At 41.7% G+C, this 19,959-nt stretch overlaps 1 protein-coding gene across 3 annotated transcripts in view; it reads right to left on the reverse strand.

The window, feature by feature from the left end:
* Positions 1–570: 570 nt before the first annotated feature.
* Positions 571–19,959, reverse strand: part of fibcd1b (fibrinogen C domain containing 1b) — a 134,294-nt gene continuing 114,905 nt past the window's right edge. For all 3 annotated transcript variants that reach the window (XM_079608786.1, XM_079608787.1, XM_079608785.1), the window contains 2 exons: positions 12,126–12,305; positions 571–3,438 (listed from right to left, as the gene is read on the reverse strand). In XM_079608786.1, the coding sequence (XP_079464912.1) occupies positions 3,170–3,438; positions 12,126–12,305 (449 nt within the window). In that variant the 3' untranslated portion in view covers positions 571–3,169. The remainder of the gene's footprint in view (positions 3,439–12,125; positions 12,306–19,959) is intronic.

A 19,959-nucleotide genomic window follows, 5' to 3' on the forward strand; every position in this document is an offset into this window, starting at 1 on the left:
CACACACACACACACACACACACACACACACACACACACACACACACACACACACACACAAACACACACACACACACACACACACACACACACACACACACACACACACACACACACACACACACAGACACACACACACACACACACACACACACACACACACACACACACACACACACACACACACACACACACACACACACACACACACCACTTTAAAACTGGGAAATGGGAACAGGATGTACTTTGGCAGTTACCAATTGCTTTAAACTACACATAACGATTCAGCCAGACATTTTTTTAGACTTATTTATGGAGCAAAGGTTTGAGGAAATGTGTCCATAGGGAGCAATCACAAACCCTAAGTCTGTGTGAAAAGTGCAATGTGTCAAGAGCAAATGCCCTGTAAGTATTAAAAAACAGCTGGTTAGGACGATGGAAAGATTTCCTGCTGGAAATGAAGAAATGTACGGATGCACAGAAAAGACGCACAGGATATCTATCTTAAAATCCATGCAGTGCCATGCAGAAATCAGTTTATTTATATGTTATTTATTTTATTTTTTTTTTCATTAAATGCACACAATATGAAGAGCCAATGTCATACACAGAAGTGACAATTCACTTTTCTTATTTACAAGTATATTTTCTGTTTCATTCACACGTGGCGCGCGCACACACACACACACACACACACACACACACACACACACACACACACACACACACACACACACACACACACACACACACACACACACACACACAACATTCTCATAAAATTATTTCATTCCAGTTCCAGTCATTCCAGTCATAATGAACATTCTCATTTAATTATTTCATTCCAGTTCCAGTCATTCCAGTCATAATGTCAACTCTTGTTGTCCTTTGTTCACTTAGTTTCATGACATTGTTACATCAATTAACAACTATTTCCTTCATTCTTTTTTATCAGCCTGTTAGCTTTTGTTTAGGGGATCATTACGAAGGCAACGCACTGGAGAAACGTTATTGACAGCTGAACAGGCAGCATGGTCAACTTTGAAACATGTTGAAAGAAAAAAGGGGCTGATTGCAACGCAAGTCCACAGAATGAGAGGTGGGTGGTGGTGTGTGTGTGTGGGGGGGGGGGGATCAGAGTTGTACAATTGAAAATACACAACGGAGAAACAAACCGGCAGAGGTAACTTTGTAATTGAAGTGGTGCAAACTTCGAGGAGTCTCCAGAGATAAGGACGAGCACTCACTCATGTCCATTGAAGAGTCTTGACAACATCCTGTAATGTTGCTTTTACAGTCATCTTCCCACATATTTTTCAGAGTAATGTGCTCATTATTCGTTGGTGTACATTTAATGGATTTTAACTGCACTTTTGTCAGACCAGAATTTAAAACAAGTCCATTCAATAGACTTCAGTTCCGCACAACAGGCCATTCAATCCCCGTCACATGACTACAGGCATTATCAGGCCATTTCGAGGATCTTTTCTACCGTACATTGTTTCATTTGTGTGCTTTTGTCAATTTCCCGTAAGAAAACATTTCACATGCGCTAAAAGTCTCTAAACATACACATTGTACATGAAATCTACACATCTTAAAGCTCTTGGTACATTTATAAAGTAAAAATCAAAATCGCAAAATTCAAGATGAATGAATCAGTGTTCATACTTGCACAAGATCATTCACAAATCAGCCTGAAAACGTATTTTGTCTTTATACATAAAAAAACAACAACAATAACCAAACAGTGGAGGGAACAACAATTTTGTTAGTGCGTTAATCATGTTAAATATGTAAATCTATCTTTTCTGAATTAAAAATTACACTATTTAAATTAAGTACAAATAAACTGCCATTATCATGATAATGTTGATTTTTTTTTTATAAAAAAACAAACAAATCATAATTAGGTTAAGAAAGGGATAAATTGTGAAACAGAAGCGAGAGAAAATTAAAAAGTCAGAAAAGAGCAAAGAACAGAGAACAATGAGCAGAGTAATTGTACTAAATGACACGTTGACCTTTTCCAGTTCCACAGGGGACCAAAAAAAAAAACTGAAGGAGTGAGGGAAGAGCAGAGAAAGAACAAATGAGAAGAAGACCAGGAGGGAAAAAATAAAGGGCAAGAGATGAAGGGAGGTGCTTGAGGTACACAAGGGGAAAGGAGCACAATATTCACATTTAAGATGTCTGACCTTTGGAAAGTGAGTTGAAGAGAGAGAGACGGCAGTGAATGTGCTGATATACATGTTAGCGTTCACACATAAAAGACGGCAGGGTGGCTCGTTTAAATTAGCTTTTTGACGCGGGTTCTGAAGGCATGCGTGAACAAATGACGTGTGTGAGTGCTAAGTAAACACACTCGAGCGATCTCGTCAGGCCGATAAAGAGATTCCCCGAGAATGCTGAGACAGAAACGCACGCTCGGAAAGAAGAAGAGACAATATCACATTTCCTTTTTATCTTATTCACACTCACACAAACAGCCTCCATCTGCCTATGTGCGAGATGAAGAGCCTTGCTGATGATCACTTGGCAATGGCGATCAGACAAAGTAGCCAATATGCTCGCTAATGGCCTGTCAGACAGATGAGAGACAAACTCCCACATAATTATTTGCACTCCTCTCCTCCCAGACCACCTCTCTCTCTCATTTCCCTCCCATATTCCACACTTTCTTCTTTTATACTAACCCCCTTCTTCAAGCATGGAAACTTAGCAGATATTTGGTCTTGGTGTGTGTTCGTCGTAGAATGGAAACGGGCACCATTCCAACATTTCATTGTTGTACTTGTTATTTCTCTAACCAGTGGCAACATAATAGTACTCTTGATTCAGTGTCATTTTTATCAGAACCGAAGTATGACACTGAAGAGTAGTTGAGTCATTGCAGGAGTGAGCTGAGATCTGACAGCTGGGGTGTGAAGAAACTTCAAGGCCTGATGATGAAGAGATTGTCACATGAAGGGCAGGACTTAAAGCACAGTCACACGACTTGTGTGACTTTTTAGCCAAATTAATAAACATGACAACATAAAGCTCTCTTTCAGATCAGCAACAACAACTGTTCTTGTTGTTTTCCACATCGTACATTCCATATTTAAGTCTTTTAAACATTTATTACAAATTTTTTCACTTCCTCAGATTTTGTACACAAATTGCACATTTACTTGCTCTCTCGCTCTTCGCGTGTTGGCCGAATCTTCATTTCTGTGAATTTGAGCGAGTACTGCCACCCGGTCCAGGACGACCACTCGATCCCATCGGCGTAAGAGGTGTGCTGTCCGCGCAGGTATTGGCCATTCAGGTTGGAGGTGTGGCAGTTGCGGTACCACCAGGCTCCGTGGTAGAACGAAGCGCAGTTGTTTTCTGAATGATCGTTGTCTCTGTCTTTCGTTGTGAACTTCATTCCGTTATGCTTTAGCAACGAATCTCCTGCATATATCGGCCCATGTAAAAAAGAAGGGAAAAGAGAAGACAATTAAACTTCTGTTCAATAGTTTGGAACCAGTAAGGGTGTACTCACACTAGGCGATCTGAACTGTGCCCAAGCACGCTTGACCCCCATTGGGGTCTTATTCGTTTGACTACTGTAATTGCTCTGTACCATGCCTGGGTGCAGTTTGCTGAACCGTCCCTGGCCCGCTTGGAAGAGGTGGGCCAGAGCATGGTTCAGTTTGGCTTGGGCATGTTGCCGTATTTTCTGAACTATAAGTCGCTCCGGAGTATAAGTTGCATCAGTCAAAAAATGTGTCATGAAGAGGAAAAAAACACATTTAAGTCGCACTGGACTATAAGTCGCATTTATTTCGGAATTGATTTCACAAAATATAAGACCAAGAACAGACATTTAATCTGGAAAGGCAAGTTATTGAACTACACAATTAGCACACAGAACAACAGGCTGAATAGGTGTCCGGTATGTTAACGTATCACATTAACAGTTATTCAGCTACACAATAGTATAAAGAACATATACCTGGGAGGCTGAATAGGCTAAATTAGCTAAATTAACATAAGCCACCGAGTCCAACAAGTTACCGGTAAGCAAGTTCACCAAGCTCCCGCGATCTAAATTCTTCTTCCTTGGTGTCGCTTCTGAACAACTCCGCCAACTAGAGCGCCCTCTCGCGGATGTAGACGGTAATGTTTTCTCTTGGTTCATCTCAGTCAGCATGAATTAATTTTGATATATATAAGTCGCACCTGACTATAAGTCGCTGGACCAGCCAAACTATGAAAAAAAGTGTTACTTATAGTCCGGAAAATACGGTACGCATTTAGTGTGATCGCTAACCGTTCCGAAGCACGGAACATCTACTACTTATGTGTGTGCTACTGTCATCCTTACAAAAGCAAACACACTAACCTCCTCTTCAAGCATGAAAACTTGGTCTTCAAGCATGAAAGCAGAGATTTGGTCTTGGTGTGTGTTCATCAAAAATCATGTTTTTTGTTTTTATCATGGTTTCCACAAAAATATTAAGCAGCACAACTGTTTTCAAGATTGATAATAATAAGACATATTGTATATTTAAGTTGCAACAGAGCTAACTTATGTTATTCTAGAAATAACGCTGTGAAACTCATCACAGAAAGCCATTTCACACAAACGACACCAGACACCCAGGAACAAGAGACAAGTTAGCATGAAAAAGCAAGCTCCTCTCATCTATGTGGCCCAGATGAATGCATTTTCAGCATTTTATCTCATTTCGATGTGATTTATGCATAGAGTTCTCTCTCACAATTCCCCAAACCACCCTGCCACCCACCCCCCCTCTCTCTCTCTCTCTCTCTCTCTCTCTCTCTCTCTCTCTCTCTCTCTCTCCTCTCTCTCTCTCTCCTCTCTCTCTCTCTCTCTCTCTCTCTCTCTTATCTCTCTCTCTCTCTCTCTCTCTCTCTCTCTCTCTCTCTTTATCTCTCTCTTTATCTCTCTCTCTCTCTCTCTCTCTCTCTCTCTCTCTCTCTCTCTCTCTCTCTCTCTCTCTCTCTCTCTCTCTCTCTCTCTCTCTCTCTCTCTCTCTCTCTCTCTCTCTCTCTCTACTATCCTCATCCTTCTAGACATCTTTTGCATCCCTTAAAAAAAATGGTGATAGTACTCATAAAAAATAGTAAAAATAGTCTCACTCTGTTGAATCATTTTGTTAATATCATCAGTGACTTTTTGATAACCCTCTTTCAAGAACGTCTCGGTTGTGTATGCAACTTCTCACAATTTGTTGACCGAAAATACGTGCAAGTCCCTACCCCTAGCTAGAGACCAAGCAAGCAGGAGAACTGTTATCTAGAAACAGTATTTATAACTCACTGCCTGCAGGGCTCAAGGAAGGTCTCTGCAGTGCAGTAGCACCAGAGATAAGTCCCAAGAGGGTAAGAGGGGGCACAAGGTGGATTCAGTCTCCTTGCTCCCCTCAGGAACCTGACGATCAAGTCGTGCTTCCCAAGAATTTGTATCCACTGCATCATGATGTACGTCAAAACAGGGGCAACACATTTTGAGGTGGAGGAGACAGCCCTCACTCCAACCCATTAGCAGAAAAGAAGCACTGAAGTGATCGGAAACCTTCTGGATCTCCTCACGGAGAGAAGACTCAATTCTAAGGTTCCACTTCTAAGGGGGAGCGTGCCTCATTGAGAGGGTGCTCTCACAGAAGTGATGGTGTCTATGGCATAACAATATTGCGGTAGTAACCAGAACCTCTGCGTCCCGTTCTTTTTAGAACCAGACCTGGAACTCTCCAAGGTCTAACGTGGGTACCATCATACCCCATCCCTGAGAATGTACTCAGAGGAAGGAGTCAGGAAGGGCTGTCGAGAGCAGAGGTCTGGTTGGGCCAATAAGGGGCAACTAGCAAGACCTGCTTCATCTCCTCCTTGCTCCATCTCCTCCCTTTAGCACAGTTATGTGTGAGAAGGCTCACTGGGGAACGCATTTCTACAGAGGCCCTGGGGACAGTTTTTTCTGTGTCGAGGGATGTCCACTGAGACAGGAGAAAAAACAACTGGCGGAGGGAAAAAAACAGCTTTTTTTCCACCAAAACAGCTGGACCACCTGGGGACGGAGACTCCACTCTCCCTGGGCCATAGGCTACCGTGAGGCTCGTCAGCGGCACGATTGAGCAGGCCAGAAATAATAAGGGAAATGTAGCGACCTCAGAAGCTTCTGACTCCGAGGAGGAGGTGGCGGGCGAGTTGTGACATGCAAGGGAAGCATAGCGCAACAGTCGCAATGTTGTCTTTTCAGACCAGTACAAATTCGCTGAGTAGCGGTGTCTCAAAGCGAGATGAACTACAATCAACTCGAGGCAATGGATGCCAATGCAGTCGGAGGGCCGCCCAGACCTCCGTTACTGCATGCCCTTTGTACATGGCCCCTCAGCCGGTAACAAAAGGTCTGTTACGGGCTGAGGGTTTGGCGGCATGGCCAGGGTGCTTTTACACGTGCCACTCAGCCACGGCCACCTCAAGACTTGGCCATGAAGTCAGTGCCGATGCGGTCTTCATATGGAGGAAGCCGAGCGGCTGCGTTTACCATAAGCCCCAGAAGCCTCTGAAGAGTTTCAGTGGGACCCTTTCTCACTTCTAACCATCCACAGACTCTTTTATCAGATTTGCGGTGGACCGAATCCATCTCCAAACTAGAAAAGAGATCCTAAGCCCGTGGACGAGTTTACTCTTTCACATTTGACATGAGGACCCAACTGGACTTTGTACTGATACTTCACACCTTTCGAACGCACAAACACAGGATGGCCTGTGGTGCGGAAGGATAGAGATCTGAAGTACATGTCTCTCAGGTCGAACGCTATAGACCAATCTTGGGGACGGAGCATTTGGAAATGCATCTTTGTAACAAATTGAACAGAGGCTTGCGAAAAAAGGGCTCGTCTCAATTAACAGGACCAAGATGGTTGTGACCCACCTCTCTAGTGAACAATGAAGTACAGGCTTATAGAAGCCGGCCTTCATACCGGCTGGAAGGAGCGGCTGCATCGTGTCCTTCGCCAGTAGACTGTGATGTGCGTACACAAGACAGGAGCACTGCTCAACACTTAGGTGTGACTAAAGTCACAACATTTAGGAGCATTTTATTTGCTTAAAACCCAAGTGTGACGAAAGTCACTAACTTTTCAGCAGCCCGAAGCAGGACCTGAGTGTGGTGGCGGACAACACTTACCTGTCTCCACGAGACGGCCAGGGATGCATGAGAAGGCGGATGACCGGGTCCTCGAACCGCACCCAGCTGCCATGCTGGTGAACAAGAGGGGGTTGAGGGGTGCAAGGCTTTACAGGATCCCTCGTCCAAAAGGCAGCGGCCGCCGGACACAGGTGCACCTGTGTCGCGACAGACCACTCCACTGGAGGGATAGCCTAGCAACTGTTCACCGATCCTCCGTCAAGGGTAGTGGGGGGGAAAAAGCTATTCAGGCAGTTTCTGGCAGAGAAAGGTTCCGTCCACAACCTGATAAGCTCTCCATCCACTTCGGGAAAGAAAGGCACTGGGGCGGCGAGCTGAGAACCAGCGTGGCTCGCCCTGAGATACCAATCCTCTAACCGAGACTGAGTGGGACGCGGTGGAGTATCCACTCGAGCCCGGCAGGCTCGGCGGCCCGTTTCAGCATAGCTGACAACTCTGGATCCTGCTCGGGCAACGATACACTCCCAGAGGGAGATAACATAGCCGAGTCGTCATCTCCAGAGGCCAGCTCACCCTCCGATGCTGCTATTGACATCCTATCCTCTGGGGGAACCCCAATTTAAACGGGGGAACCCCAATGGAAACGGCTGATTACAATTACCATTACAGAGGGACCAGCACGTTCAACAAGAAATTCCACCGGCTGCGGTGTAATGGAGGAGTGAGGAACCCACAGGGAATGGTTACCGGGCGAGACATCCACCACTATCCTCCGATCACCCATCCCACACGGCACCTGGGGGTGGGGCATGGTAATGGGGACTCCAGCTTTGTGGACGAAGGCAAGTCTCGATCTCAACACCGCGACCGCATCCAGAAACACACGGGTGGAATGACATCTTGAAAAAGACGCAAACGCACTCGTGTTGCTCTTTCAGGAAATAAGACAAATCACCATTGCTGGAGAACACAGGGGAATGACCGCGGCAACACTGAACAGTGAACTGAAACAGTGAAGCACTCACTTTTCCGCCCTCTAACCAGCTGTCCATAAATTTGTTGCTGTTAAAAAAGCAGTTGAGAGCTCAAAGCTTGTGATCACCGCTGTACTCGCGCTGTAGAAACCACCAACACTGGGAGATTTTTCCAGAAGAACACCGACACACTTGCTCGTTGTAAACAACAGCAATCTTCAGAGACATCTAGTGGCAACTAGTGCAGATGAAAATCATGCACGCCAATTACATTGGCTCGTTTCAATAGTACTCGAAGATGACTGGCTCCCTGGCGTGATCCCATTCAGTCGACGTCGACTAAGTCGAACATGAACGACTGAAAGGGAAGAGCATTTATTTGGAATATAAATATTTTTGTAAAATTATAAATATCTTTACTGTCACTTTTGAGCAACTGAATGAGTCCTTGCTGAACAAAAGTATTAATTCCTTTAAAAATGAAAAATCTTGAAACTGGATGAACCTAAAAATAAACATTTTAGTTTATTACAAGTATAGTGCTTTTCACAAGTTTCAGATAAAAGCTGAAATCAACAATGGTAAGGATAATCTCCCTACAAAGATGCAACACAAATAATAATGCAATTGGGTGTTTTTTAAGGAAAGAGGGATAATAAAACAGAAACAATCTTTTTTTTTCCTCAAAACGATTTGAACATTTTATATCTAGCTTTTATTTCACTGATCCTTCCTGTACTCATATTACTTTTTTTTTTTTTTTACATTTTTATCCTATACAGAAAATGTCCCCAAAACCCATTTTTAAAACTCTTGGTGTGAAACACAGTGGCATAAAGCACACAGTACCATTATGTATTATTGTCTTTTCAAACCATTTTCAAAATATTCCACCGATATTCACTGCCTATTCTGTACAGAGAGTTAAAGCATGCAATTAAATGATTGAACCCTCACCCATAATTTCTATTTAGTAAATGGGACTGAATAAACCTACAGTGGTACAGTACATACAACAGTTAAGCATGCATATCTCTGAATGAGAATGGTGTGAATGTGCTGCATATTTATGTTATTTTAAGAAGTATAAAATGTTTGTATCTTGTAGCTTCTCTTTTTTTTCTGCCACTCTGCCAGGCAATTGACCCTTCGCAGGGAGCTTGGTTGACAGGTGATCTGACCAATCATATTTCGCCATCCGCCATTTTGTCCGACAAAGCAGTCAGGAGAGTTAGTAGATTAACATGGGAGGATTTTAACTTGAAAAATGGAGTGTACTGATGCCTTTCCACGGTTAAAACAACATTCCTTCTTATGTTCATTCATGTTTATTTGATGCTATAAATTAGAAGGAAGACATGATCGGTTCACAAGCAGCTTTAACTGAGGCTCTACAGTGATCTGTCAGACACATTAAAGAGCCACAAAACAGTGTTTATTGTTTAAATTTCTTTTAAAAAATGACCAAATTTGAAAGGTGAGACTTTGTTTCATGTCAAAAGTAACCTGTTTTGTCCTGTCTGTCAGCGTGTTGTCAGTGTCCTCTCTGCTCCGCAATGTATTTTTCACTGCGGTAGAACATGGTGTGGCGTGAGAGCATCGTAGCTTGTCGGACATAGCAACAGTAACTAAATGGGTCCGGGTCTTTGCGAACGGTCAATTAACTATCTCGAGATCCAAAACACTTTCAGACCTAAATCTAAAGAATCAGCGAGGCAAGAGCATTAAAATGGTCAACTTGTGGGTCAATGACAAGTAGTCTTCTCTCAAAAAGTGTCTTGTAGTGTCAGTCTTATCTGATGGCAAAACGCATTTGGTGTTGAATTTGTTGGCCAACAGAAACAAACCTTCCCCATTTCCACGTCTGAAAAGGACATTTGGAAAGCCATCCTGCCTGTCCACTTCACTGGATTTTTTTGGCAGAAGGGCAGGGTGGTGATGTGTCTGTTGCCCTATAAACTGTTTCTGTCAGCTCAACACGAACAGAGAACACATTCCAAACAAGAGCTAGAACACAGTATTCCATGGAGATAGGAGACAGGAAGAAAAAGAAAGTGTTCCAGGATGAGTACAATAGAGGTAAATGTCAGGTGGTATTTCTAAACCTCTCTGGGATTCGTTCAGAACCATTTTATGTTTAACCTTTCATCCAGCCTAAAATACAGTGGATGATCCACAGACGAGGAAAATGAAAGCACTAAACCTTCTTTCCTCTAAAGCATATGACCTTGAAGATCTTCAATCTTCTGTTCCACAATCAGTTTTACTCAATAACGTCAAAGACAATACATCGAGAAACTGATCCCAGACCGGGGCTCAATTTCCCCATGGAAACGCACGTCATTCAAGCTTGACAGATTTTGTCTGCGGCGATGGGAATAAGCCATTAGTCACACTAGGGTCGCACGAGCCCACAGAAAATGCTTGTATTGCTGCCGATGACATTTCTGCATTAAGAGTGTTATACCCAGACATGTCCTTGCAAACTCTCCGATTCGGTCACCTGCTCTTGGGAATCACTTGTGATTGTCAAGGGGATATTATCATCTCAAAAAGCCTTCAGGTGATGTGGTAATACCATGCTCTAAAAAGGCTCTGTATAAATGTGTAACCTGCATAAAACATAGTGTAGGAATGCAAACTTAAACTTGGTGCTCACATGCCGGTGTGAATAAGGAGTCACCTTGACACGGTCTGTATTTTGAGACGTATTAGGCCCCACCAGGCCGGTCCAGAGCACAACTACCTGTCAAAATTCAATGCAAATGATCACAATAATACTCTCAACACTGTGATTAGGGAGACCTGTCAGGCAGCAAACAGGAAACCCAGCAGCTCAAGGGCATGAAGTCTCTGCCCAGCAGAGACCACCTGCTCACTTGACACCAGCACTACAGACACGATCCAATTCGAGCCCGGATATATACATGCTGTCCAGACAGGAGATCTCTCACCTCTCTTTTACGCTCTCTCCTAGGTGTATTTTCTTCAGCTTCTGCCCTTGAGTTCAAACTCAGAATGCTCTTTCTATTTCTGTGTATCCTGCTGCTCACTTGTTTCTTAACAGACTCTGAAGAGTTTTCCAATTCAGTTTGTATGTAAGTTCTTGACATTTGTCAATGATAGTAATCGACTGGAAGGTATTTCGTTTTCTCTGTGTGTGTGTGTGTGTGTGTGTGTGTGTGTGTGTGTGTGTGTGTGTGTGTGTACTGGGTAATACAGTAATACAATTGTTTTCTGATTAATAATGATAATGATTGCTAACATCATTTTTACTCAAACACTGCATAAAAACACTTGAGGTGTGAATGAGTTTGCAGTCTGTTTTGAATGTGATGGAATAAAAAGAAGAATGATAAGAAAAGAAGAATGATAAGAAACATATTTCTATTGAGTGTACTAGCAAACTGCATGCAAAAACAACATTCAATGTGACCAGTGTGGTCCGATTCACAACATAGAGTGTGATCAGTATAGTCTACTCTAGATCAAAAACAGATGATTTTTATGAGCATTTCGTTTTAGTGAAATCAAAAAGACCACACTGTGACAATCTGATTCATGAAATCACTCAAATGAGTTGGTTCAAATCGATGAGTTTTTCAAATGTAATTAATTCTGAATCAAATCAAGAGTTTGTGAATCAGAATCAAATTGTATTAACAAATCTGCATTGATACCCAGTCTTAGTGGTTGTTTATGTGGCGATTTGCAGAGGAAGAATGATATATGCTGTGCTTGCAGCTGATAAGTGACTAAAGAGTGTATTAAGTGCCATGATTATTCTGTCTATGCCATCAAGCACTGAAATGGACCAATTATCTGAATGAATAAGCAATTATTACTGTTGACAGAGATTTAATCTTGCTAACTGATTTGCATACCGGGTCCAGTTAGTTGAATACTAAGCATGTGATTTAAACAAGGCATTCTAATTGTACAGTATTGAAGATAGTGACCCAGGGTCTGTAGCTTTATGTATTTCATATGTAAATATGTATGTGTACCTGCAGTGCCGGTGTAATCAGCAATAGTGAGGGGGTAACCATCATCCTCAGGATCAACAGAAAACAGCCCGACTCCAAAAACACCATACTGAGCAAAAGCTGTGCTGTTCTCAAAGTCTTCAAGATCTATGCGCAATTCGTAGTTTCCTTGGATAGAGAGAGCATGGATCTGTTTCAACCCTGATGAGAGAAAGAGAGAAAAAGCAATTAATTGTATGATTATTTTTACTCAAAGAAAGTGTCATTGGAATTATGAAGGTAACATTAATTAGGGCAGTGAACAATTAATTGCACATATTTCTGTAATTATATCAAATACATCTACACATCGAATCCTCAACTAAATGTAGAATAAGTCGTTTATTTTAGTAGTAATAATTGCACATTTTGTAGCAGCCTATATTCAAAATAATATTTGTCAAGGATCATTATTATCAAGTACTGACAGGGATATATTGCCAATAGCAGTACCATTCTTAATGTATATATATATATATATATATATATATATATATATATATATATATTTTTTTTTAAGATAAAATGACACAATGATTCAACAATATATTTTAACATTTAACATTTAGTAGCAAACTGCAAATGATCTCCGGTATTGTTTATCCTTTACAACAATTACAGAATCACTCTAATAATTGAAATAAACTTACAAGAATCATTGCATAAAACCCATTATAATAAAATTCCCATTTAGCCTTGCCTTTAAATGAGAAATAACTCCAGATGATGTTTCTGTCTGTCATTACTCTTTCTGCTCTACTTTTTAAATTAAGGATATCAGTTCATTTTGTTTCACTTAGAATATTCGAATGTTAGAATATTTTCTAACTATTTATTTGTTAAATGGGCCATGTCATAAAATTACTTGTGAAAACATTATGGGCCATATTGACTAAACAGGACAAATTAGCATGAGAGCACAATTCCAAAAAAACACAGTCAGAAAGTTTTGAGTGTGATCTACTGACGATGCATGCGTAAATTAAAGAACACAGCAATCAAGAGCAGCGAAAATTAGCGTCTGGTTTAAGACATGCTTTTTTGGGGTGGTAAATAATGGCACAAATACCAGTAAATTGGCTAACGCAAACCTTAGTATGATTCATTTAAATACTCTCTCCCATAACTTTTGCTTCTGTAAGGGAAACTCCTACAAATGCATACAATAAGGTCAGCCGCAAAAATAACTGTCCATGCCTTTTCAGTGTCTTTTTTTTTTTTTTTACTGTGTATCTTTAGTAAATCCTGACAGTATTTTTGGCGCAAACTGTTAGTAAATCTGGCTCTTAGTATTTATAATTAGAGGCCAAGCACCAAAGGTGCGGAGGCATCTATTGTATCTGTTCCGGTTCTTCTTCTTCTTCTTTTTCTTTTTCCAAAATTGAACCAGACCATCTCCAGACCATGCAGACAAAAAGTTACGGAATTCAAGTTGATTCGTCAAACCGTTCTCAAATACTGTGCAAACTAATTTTACGTAGCGCTTGCAAAAACAGACGTAAGACTGTATCTCCACAACGCTTTATCGTATTCAGACCAAACTTGGTACATGTCATCACAAGCATGACCTGAGGCTACATGCTGCGTTTTGGCGCAGCGCCACCAACTGGTCTTCATGCTGCAAAGGCAAAAGACCTTAACTCGCTAGAGTGTGGAACTGAGAAAAATGACTTTTAAATAAATCTGCGTATTTTAATGCCACTGGTCTTAAGGTTTGTCATTGTCACCAGACACTGACATATCACATAGATTTTGTAACCACGCCACCTATTTGTCGAAAGTGATAATCCATTAAATCATATTTTTAGTTAATGTATGTGATTTTTCATGTCTTTATATGTCTTTATTTGCTAATTGTTGCAGTTGGTCTGACACTTTCAGCCATGTCTTGTCGTCTTATTGTCTTTTTTTGCGCTTGGCCCCGGTATTGCTGCTTGCAGCTATATTTTTTTATGGATTTTCAATCCTCTCTATTAGTAGGCTATCACAGGTATTGTACTTCTATCCTCACTTAAACCTACATGGCTTAATCATTGAGATTCATTTTGATCAATCAAGTACAGCCAAATACAGACTGCAATGCTCAAACAGCATGAGCATATAGGACTATAAGCACATTTTAGCAGAGTCTGCAACCAAACCACAGACTGACCTGGGTGCAGATTCTAAACCATTGTCTCTCGAAGACAGAAGGATGCCAAAAATTATACAATTATACAACAATTATAGTTAAGAGAGCAGAAAAAACTGGCTTCATAAATTATGTTAATTATATTTTACGGTACACAGCCAATATTAATCACAAAAAAAATGTATTTCCCCTATCCCTAGTATAAATGTGTAGTTTGTTCTCACTCTCTGTGGCTTGCATATAAAACAATGTAATAAAACACTGAAATGCTCAAACATCTATTATTATGCAGAGCAAATGCATACTTAAAAAATGCATACACGACTACTATGCATTAAGGCTGCATGTAAAACAACCATGCAGGTCTTAGGGGAGATTCGCTCTTTGTATATTTTGTTGTTTTTGCATCAAATTTCCAGCACTAGACCCACAAGCACCTGATAGGAAAAGTCTTGCAGCACCGTTCTCAGGTATAAACACTGAGCTAAATTATCAAAATTAATTTGACATATATGTCACAATGTGACTACAAATATATGATTATACACAAAGGAAAGGGACAAAATTGATAAAGAAAAGCAGAATAAATGAAAAATTAAGGAAACAGCAGCTTCGAGGCTGGCTTCTGAGTGCATACAAAACTTGAGCCTTTTTTGCCTTATGCTAAATAAATAAATAAAATGATTTATTTTTAAAAAGAGGAAAATAAACCTGCTACTTTCACATGCAATTTACATAAATTTAATTCAGGCTTAATTAAAACCCTTGAGATTCTCCCTCGTTTGGAATAATTATTAAACATTGGGAGTATGTCCCCTCTTGCTTTTCTACCAAAAAAGGGGCCAACAGGCGAGTATGTGTGCATACAACTCAGGTGTGCATGAACTTTCAATTAAACATTATTGCGAAGACATTTCAAATAAGAACTAAGCTGCATTTTGTTTTGAATTATCATACTGATTGCTCAATTTACTAGCAAGAGTGAATGTAAGTCAGAGTGTGCTGTTGGAAGGCTTTATCAGGTATTTTTTCGTCTTTTATTATTACGAATTAAAGCAGAAAGTTTAATATTTTCATATTTTGAATATAGGGCAGGAACGATGCGTCGATGTAATCAATTAGGCTGATTGCATAAATTAGTCGTTTTAATGCATTGATTCATTGCACTGTTTATGGTCATCCCCTATGGTGGTCGGCTCCGACTCTCTGGTATGCTGAAAATCAGCCGTTATTACAAAAACAGCTAGCCCGGTCTAAAGTGGGGGAATTTATTAAAAATAAAATAAAATGGTGCTCTGCATGCTCTGTAAAACTGAAATGGCCTACCACACCACAGCAGCAACACTGAAAAGAAAGAAAACATTCAGGGGCTCTCCAACCTCAAAACAATGATAATCGTTAGATTATTCGATTAATTGATTGATTAATCTGTTGAAAAAAATAATCGGTAGTTCCAGCATGATGTCATGCATTTTTCATACAAAATCATTGGACACTGTAAACAAATTATATGATCAAACAATATTTTCAAATTAAGTTAAGTAATTTACTTATAACTTATAGCAATTACTATAAAGTTATTTTAAAGTTTTTTTAAAGTTAGTTTAATGTAATTTAAGTAATTTAAATGACTTAAACATCCAAGTTAATTGTACTTAAAAATTTAAGGCAGCAACTTTTTTGTGTTTTTTTACAGTGGATGTAAAGCATAATAGTGGTCATTACAATCTCTAAGAAATCATAGTCTCTTGGATGAACACTTCACAATAGCAGACTAAAGACATAATGTGTTAGACTTTTTAGAAATACACAGTCAATTTAAATGTATGCTGTAGCGTGGTTCAAATCAAATGAAGTAGAATGTAAAATTCCAAGGATTCGTCTTTTAATATTAAACCAAAATACTTAGGAGATCATACAAACAGGCAAGTACTGAAAACCACGGAAGCTAGGTCCCAATTCAGGGGCTGCATCCTCCGAAGGCCGTATTTGAAGGCTGATTGCGTCACAGCGGCGCAACGAAGGCTGTCCCAATTCAAAGGATACCGTCAGTGTTGCCAAGTCCGAGTTCTTCCCGCGGAATTGGGATACTCTTAAGTTGTTGTCACGGGTAAAAAAAAAAGAATGGACAGTGTTTTCTCTTCTTGACAGATTGGTAGAGAAATTAACTTGTGGTTATGTGAATTCAAATTTGTAAATTAAACAATTGTATAGGCTACAGTACATTCTTTTTAATGCAAGTTATAATTTGTAAATGAAACAAAAAATTATTTCTGTTGAAACAAAATAAATTGTTCTATAAATTGTTACAGTAGCCTACTTTTTACAACTACTTACAAGATAAGTTACTTTTAGGATAAGAAAAACTAAATAAAAGTGTAAATTAACAGTATAGCCTACATAAAACAGATTGGAGGAAAACATTTTTCTGTAGACTTTTATTGAGCTGAGCAGGAGATGGGCTGCACGATATAGACACTGGTAAAGACCCGTTGGGACATCATCTGGGATCAGTGCATATTTCCACTGTCTACAACAGCAGTTCCCTTTCAAGGGAACTCGCGCTGCGTCGAATTGACGCTCGGGAACGTGACAATGTCTTGAAGCACATGTAAAAATCAGTCCAATGGTGTGACGGAACGTCAGAAGCGGGTGACGTCATGAAGCAGGAAACTATAAAGCCTGACCAAACAAAGCAGCTTCTGTAGGTGCGTTCAATTCGACAGGGTCCCTACGCAGTGTTCACTGTTCCCTACTCCCTGAGCACGGTATATCAGTTGAAGTGGACTTCACTGAAATAACCGCTCATTTGGAACGCCCTGCAAACGTCATCGAAGAAAGTCAACGATGGGGTCGCGCAGATTATGATATAACATAAATATATATAGGACTACATTCATATTTAACATTTTATTTACTATCACATTTCAAATATGTACACTATACAATAAAAAAAAACATTGAGGACTATATAATGAAAAACGCATGTGTATTATACACTTTGATTGACTATTGCTGCTATTACTTGACTATTAACAGAATTGAAGCCCTGCTGTAACTGTCATGCAATATGAAAATAAACTTTTATTTGGTTAACTATGTGTATATATGTGTTTTTAATCAATGGTCATATAATGGCATAGCGGTCTCGTGCGGCTTCTTCCGGCGCACAGCCGTATAGTACACCGTTCTGACTGGTGATGACGTGGTGCGCGCAATGACAGCTGGGTGATCATCGCTCTCCACTTCCTGTGAAGTGACTCCACTGAACATGTTCGCTCCCTTCGGATTGGAATCTCACTTAAGATGGCGGAATACCCTGTGAAGTCCACTTACGGTCGAATGGAACGCACCTTGTGTCTTCACAAGCGATCTATGTGAAACAGCTAGCCTAAAAATCTAGACGCACCCTAGCGGCAGCAAAATGTATTTTGCAGACAGGGCAGTCTAGCAACTCTCCATAGACCTTCTAGCTGCAAAAACCTAAATTGGGTCAGGCCAATCACGTCGTGTATAGTGTAGGCGGGGGTGGGCTTAACATATGACGACAGAGTTGCGACGGCTGCCACTTGAAAACAAAAAGGTGTTTTCAAGGGTGAAGAAGGTGAAGAAGGTGACTACGTCACCTTCTTCGTTGCTCTGGTTGGTTGTAGCGCTATTGCGTGCAGAGGGATTTTGGGAGACAACCGTTTATCCCGCCCCTCGGATTAAGCCGCGTCTATGGAGAGTTGCCAGACTAAACATCTTGATGTAAGTCTGGCTTGCCAGGCTATGAAACAGCAGCAGTTCAGACTGTGTGTGCACCCCTACCCGCGCTATTTGCATGTTTGGGAGAAAAGCATGCACAGTCAGCGGCGCTCGAGGGCGCTGGCTGTGAGCACTGTGATGTGCTTCCCATGCGGATGCTCCGATCCTGCCTGGCGTTCTTTCGCGAGGACGCCCAGGCTCGCGTTCCCCAGGGCTCTGGTCCCGCTGCTGCCGAGGCACAGCGGCGATCTCAGACTTGAGGTTAGCAAATGGATCTGTCAGCGTGAGACAGTGAGACGGGCCCTGCCTTATCTCAGCCCTCACCTGACAGATCCAGTGCCTTCTCTCAGGGTTTGGAGGCACGCGCTGCGGTTTCTTCCGCCCTGATTGAAGGACCAACACTACAGCTTTCCAGTTCCGAGGAATTGGATGTTGTTAGCGTTGAAGCACAAGATACTGAGGACTCGCCACCTCAGTCTCATGCTTTTGAGGAGCTCGTTGAGGTTGTGACGAGAGCGGTCGAGAAATGAAATATTGATTGGCCGGCAGATAAGCAGGACGTTCGTTCGGCTTCCATTTCTTTCCCGATCTCCACACCGAGGTGTCGAGATTGTGAGAAAAAACAGTATCTTATAGAGTGTACAACACACAAACATCACACTACTCCTCTATAATGAATTATAAAGAACACGGTTATGGGGAAATACCGAAGGTGGAAGAGACGCTCACGAGCTATCTCTCCCCTGAATCAGCTTCCTCCACTAAGTCCCCGGTATTACCCACTAAGCCTGTTAGAACCACATCAGATTTAGTGGGTAAAGCTTATTCAGCGGCTGGTCAGGCTGCAGCGTGTCTCCACACAATGTCTCTTATGCAGGCTTACCAGGCTGAATTATTAGGAGAGCTCGATGAGGGCGGGGGTATTGGCCCGAACACGCTTTGCAAACTGCGTCGGGCCACAGATTTGTCTCTCAGGGCCGCCAAGGAGACGGCTAAATCCATCGGGTGTTCTCTCAGTGGCAGCCCTGGAGGCCACTGAGAGACATCTCTGGCTTAACTTAAGCAACATAAAATAAAAAGATAAACACTTTTTAATGGATGCGCCCCTGTCTACTTCTGGCCTCTTCGGCAACGCGGTTAACTCAGTTGTCAAGAGGTTTCAGGAATCAGCTAAACAGGCCCAAACATCAAAAGCCAGCTCCTTACAACGTGCCTCACAGAAAAAGAGTGTGGCTTCCCGTGCTCCCCCACAAAAAGACTGGGGACACGGAAAAGCATGCTCAACCGCAGCCTTCAAGGGGTAAGACTGATCTGAGGACCGTCATTATCGCCAAGAAGGCTGCGGGGAAAAGGTCCTGACGTCCGAGGACACATGCCATCGAGGGCAGTCCCCCCCAAAGCAGAGCGGTTAACACCTCATTACACGGTGCCCGTCTCCGTTTGGTGTCCTCAAGGGACCGTTATGCTAACCCTGCCACCTCGTGTGCTTCAGGGCGCAGCGGTCTCCGGCGAGCACATATCCCAGGGTCCACCCGGAAACGTAGTGGTTCTGGGATGCCCGTCCCCCTCTGAGGCGACTCAATATCGTTATTGCGATATCACGTTGCCCGATATTATATTGAAAGTCTTGCGATAATTTTGTGATATTTTGTTTATTATGCTTCCGACATGCACTCTCGAAAAATAAAAAACAAGTCCCTTAGCGTTGCATTTCCCCCGACTCATTTCCTGGTTCTCCTTCTCCATAAACAACATGAAATCAAGGAGAGGGTTAACTTTTCATGCTACAGATTTCCCACAGTGGTCAGACAGAACAGGGGAGACACTTTGTTTTTCTCAATATCACTCTCTCACTTCTCCCTCGCTCTACCACACAGTCCCCACACATACACACTTGCCGGCTTGACGCACACACCAGCGCACAAGTATAAACATCAG

This window comes from Phoxinus phoxinus, assembly GCF_949152265.1.
Source record: "Phoxinus phoxinus genome assembly, chromosome: 3".
NCBI lineage: Eukaryota > Metazoa > Chordata > Actinopteri > Cypriniformes > Leuciscidae > Phoxinus > Phoxinus phoxinus.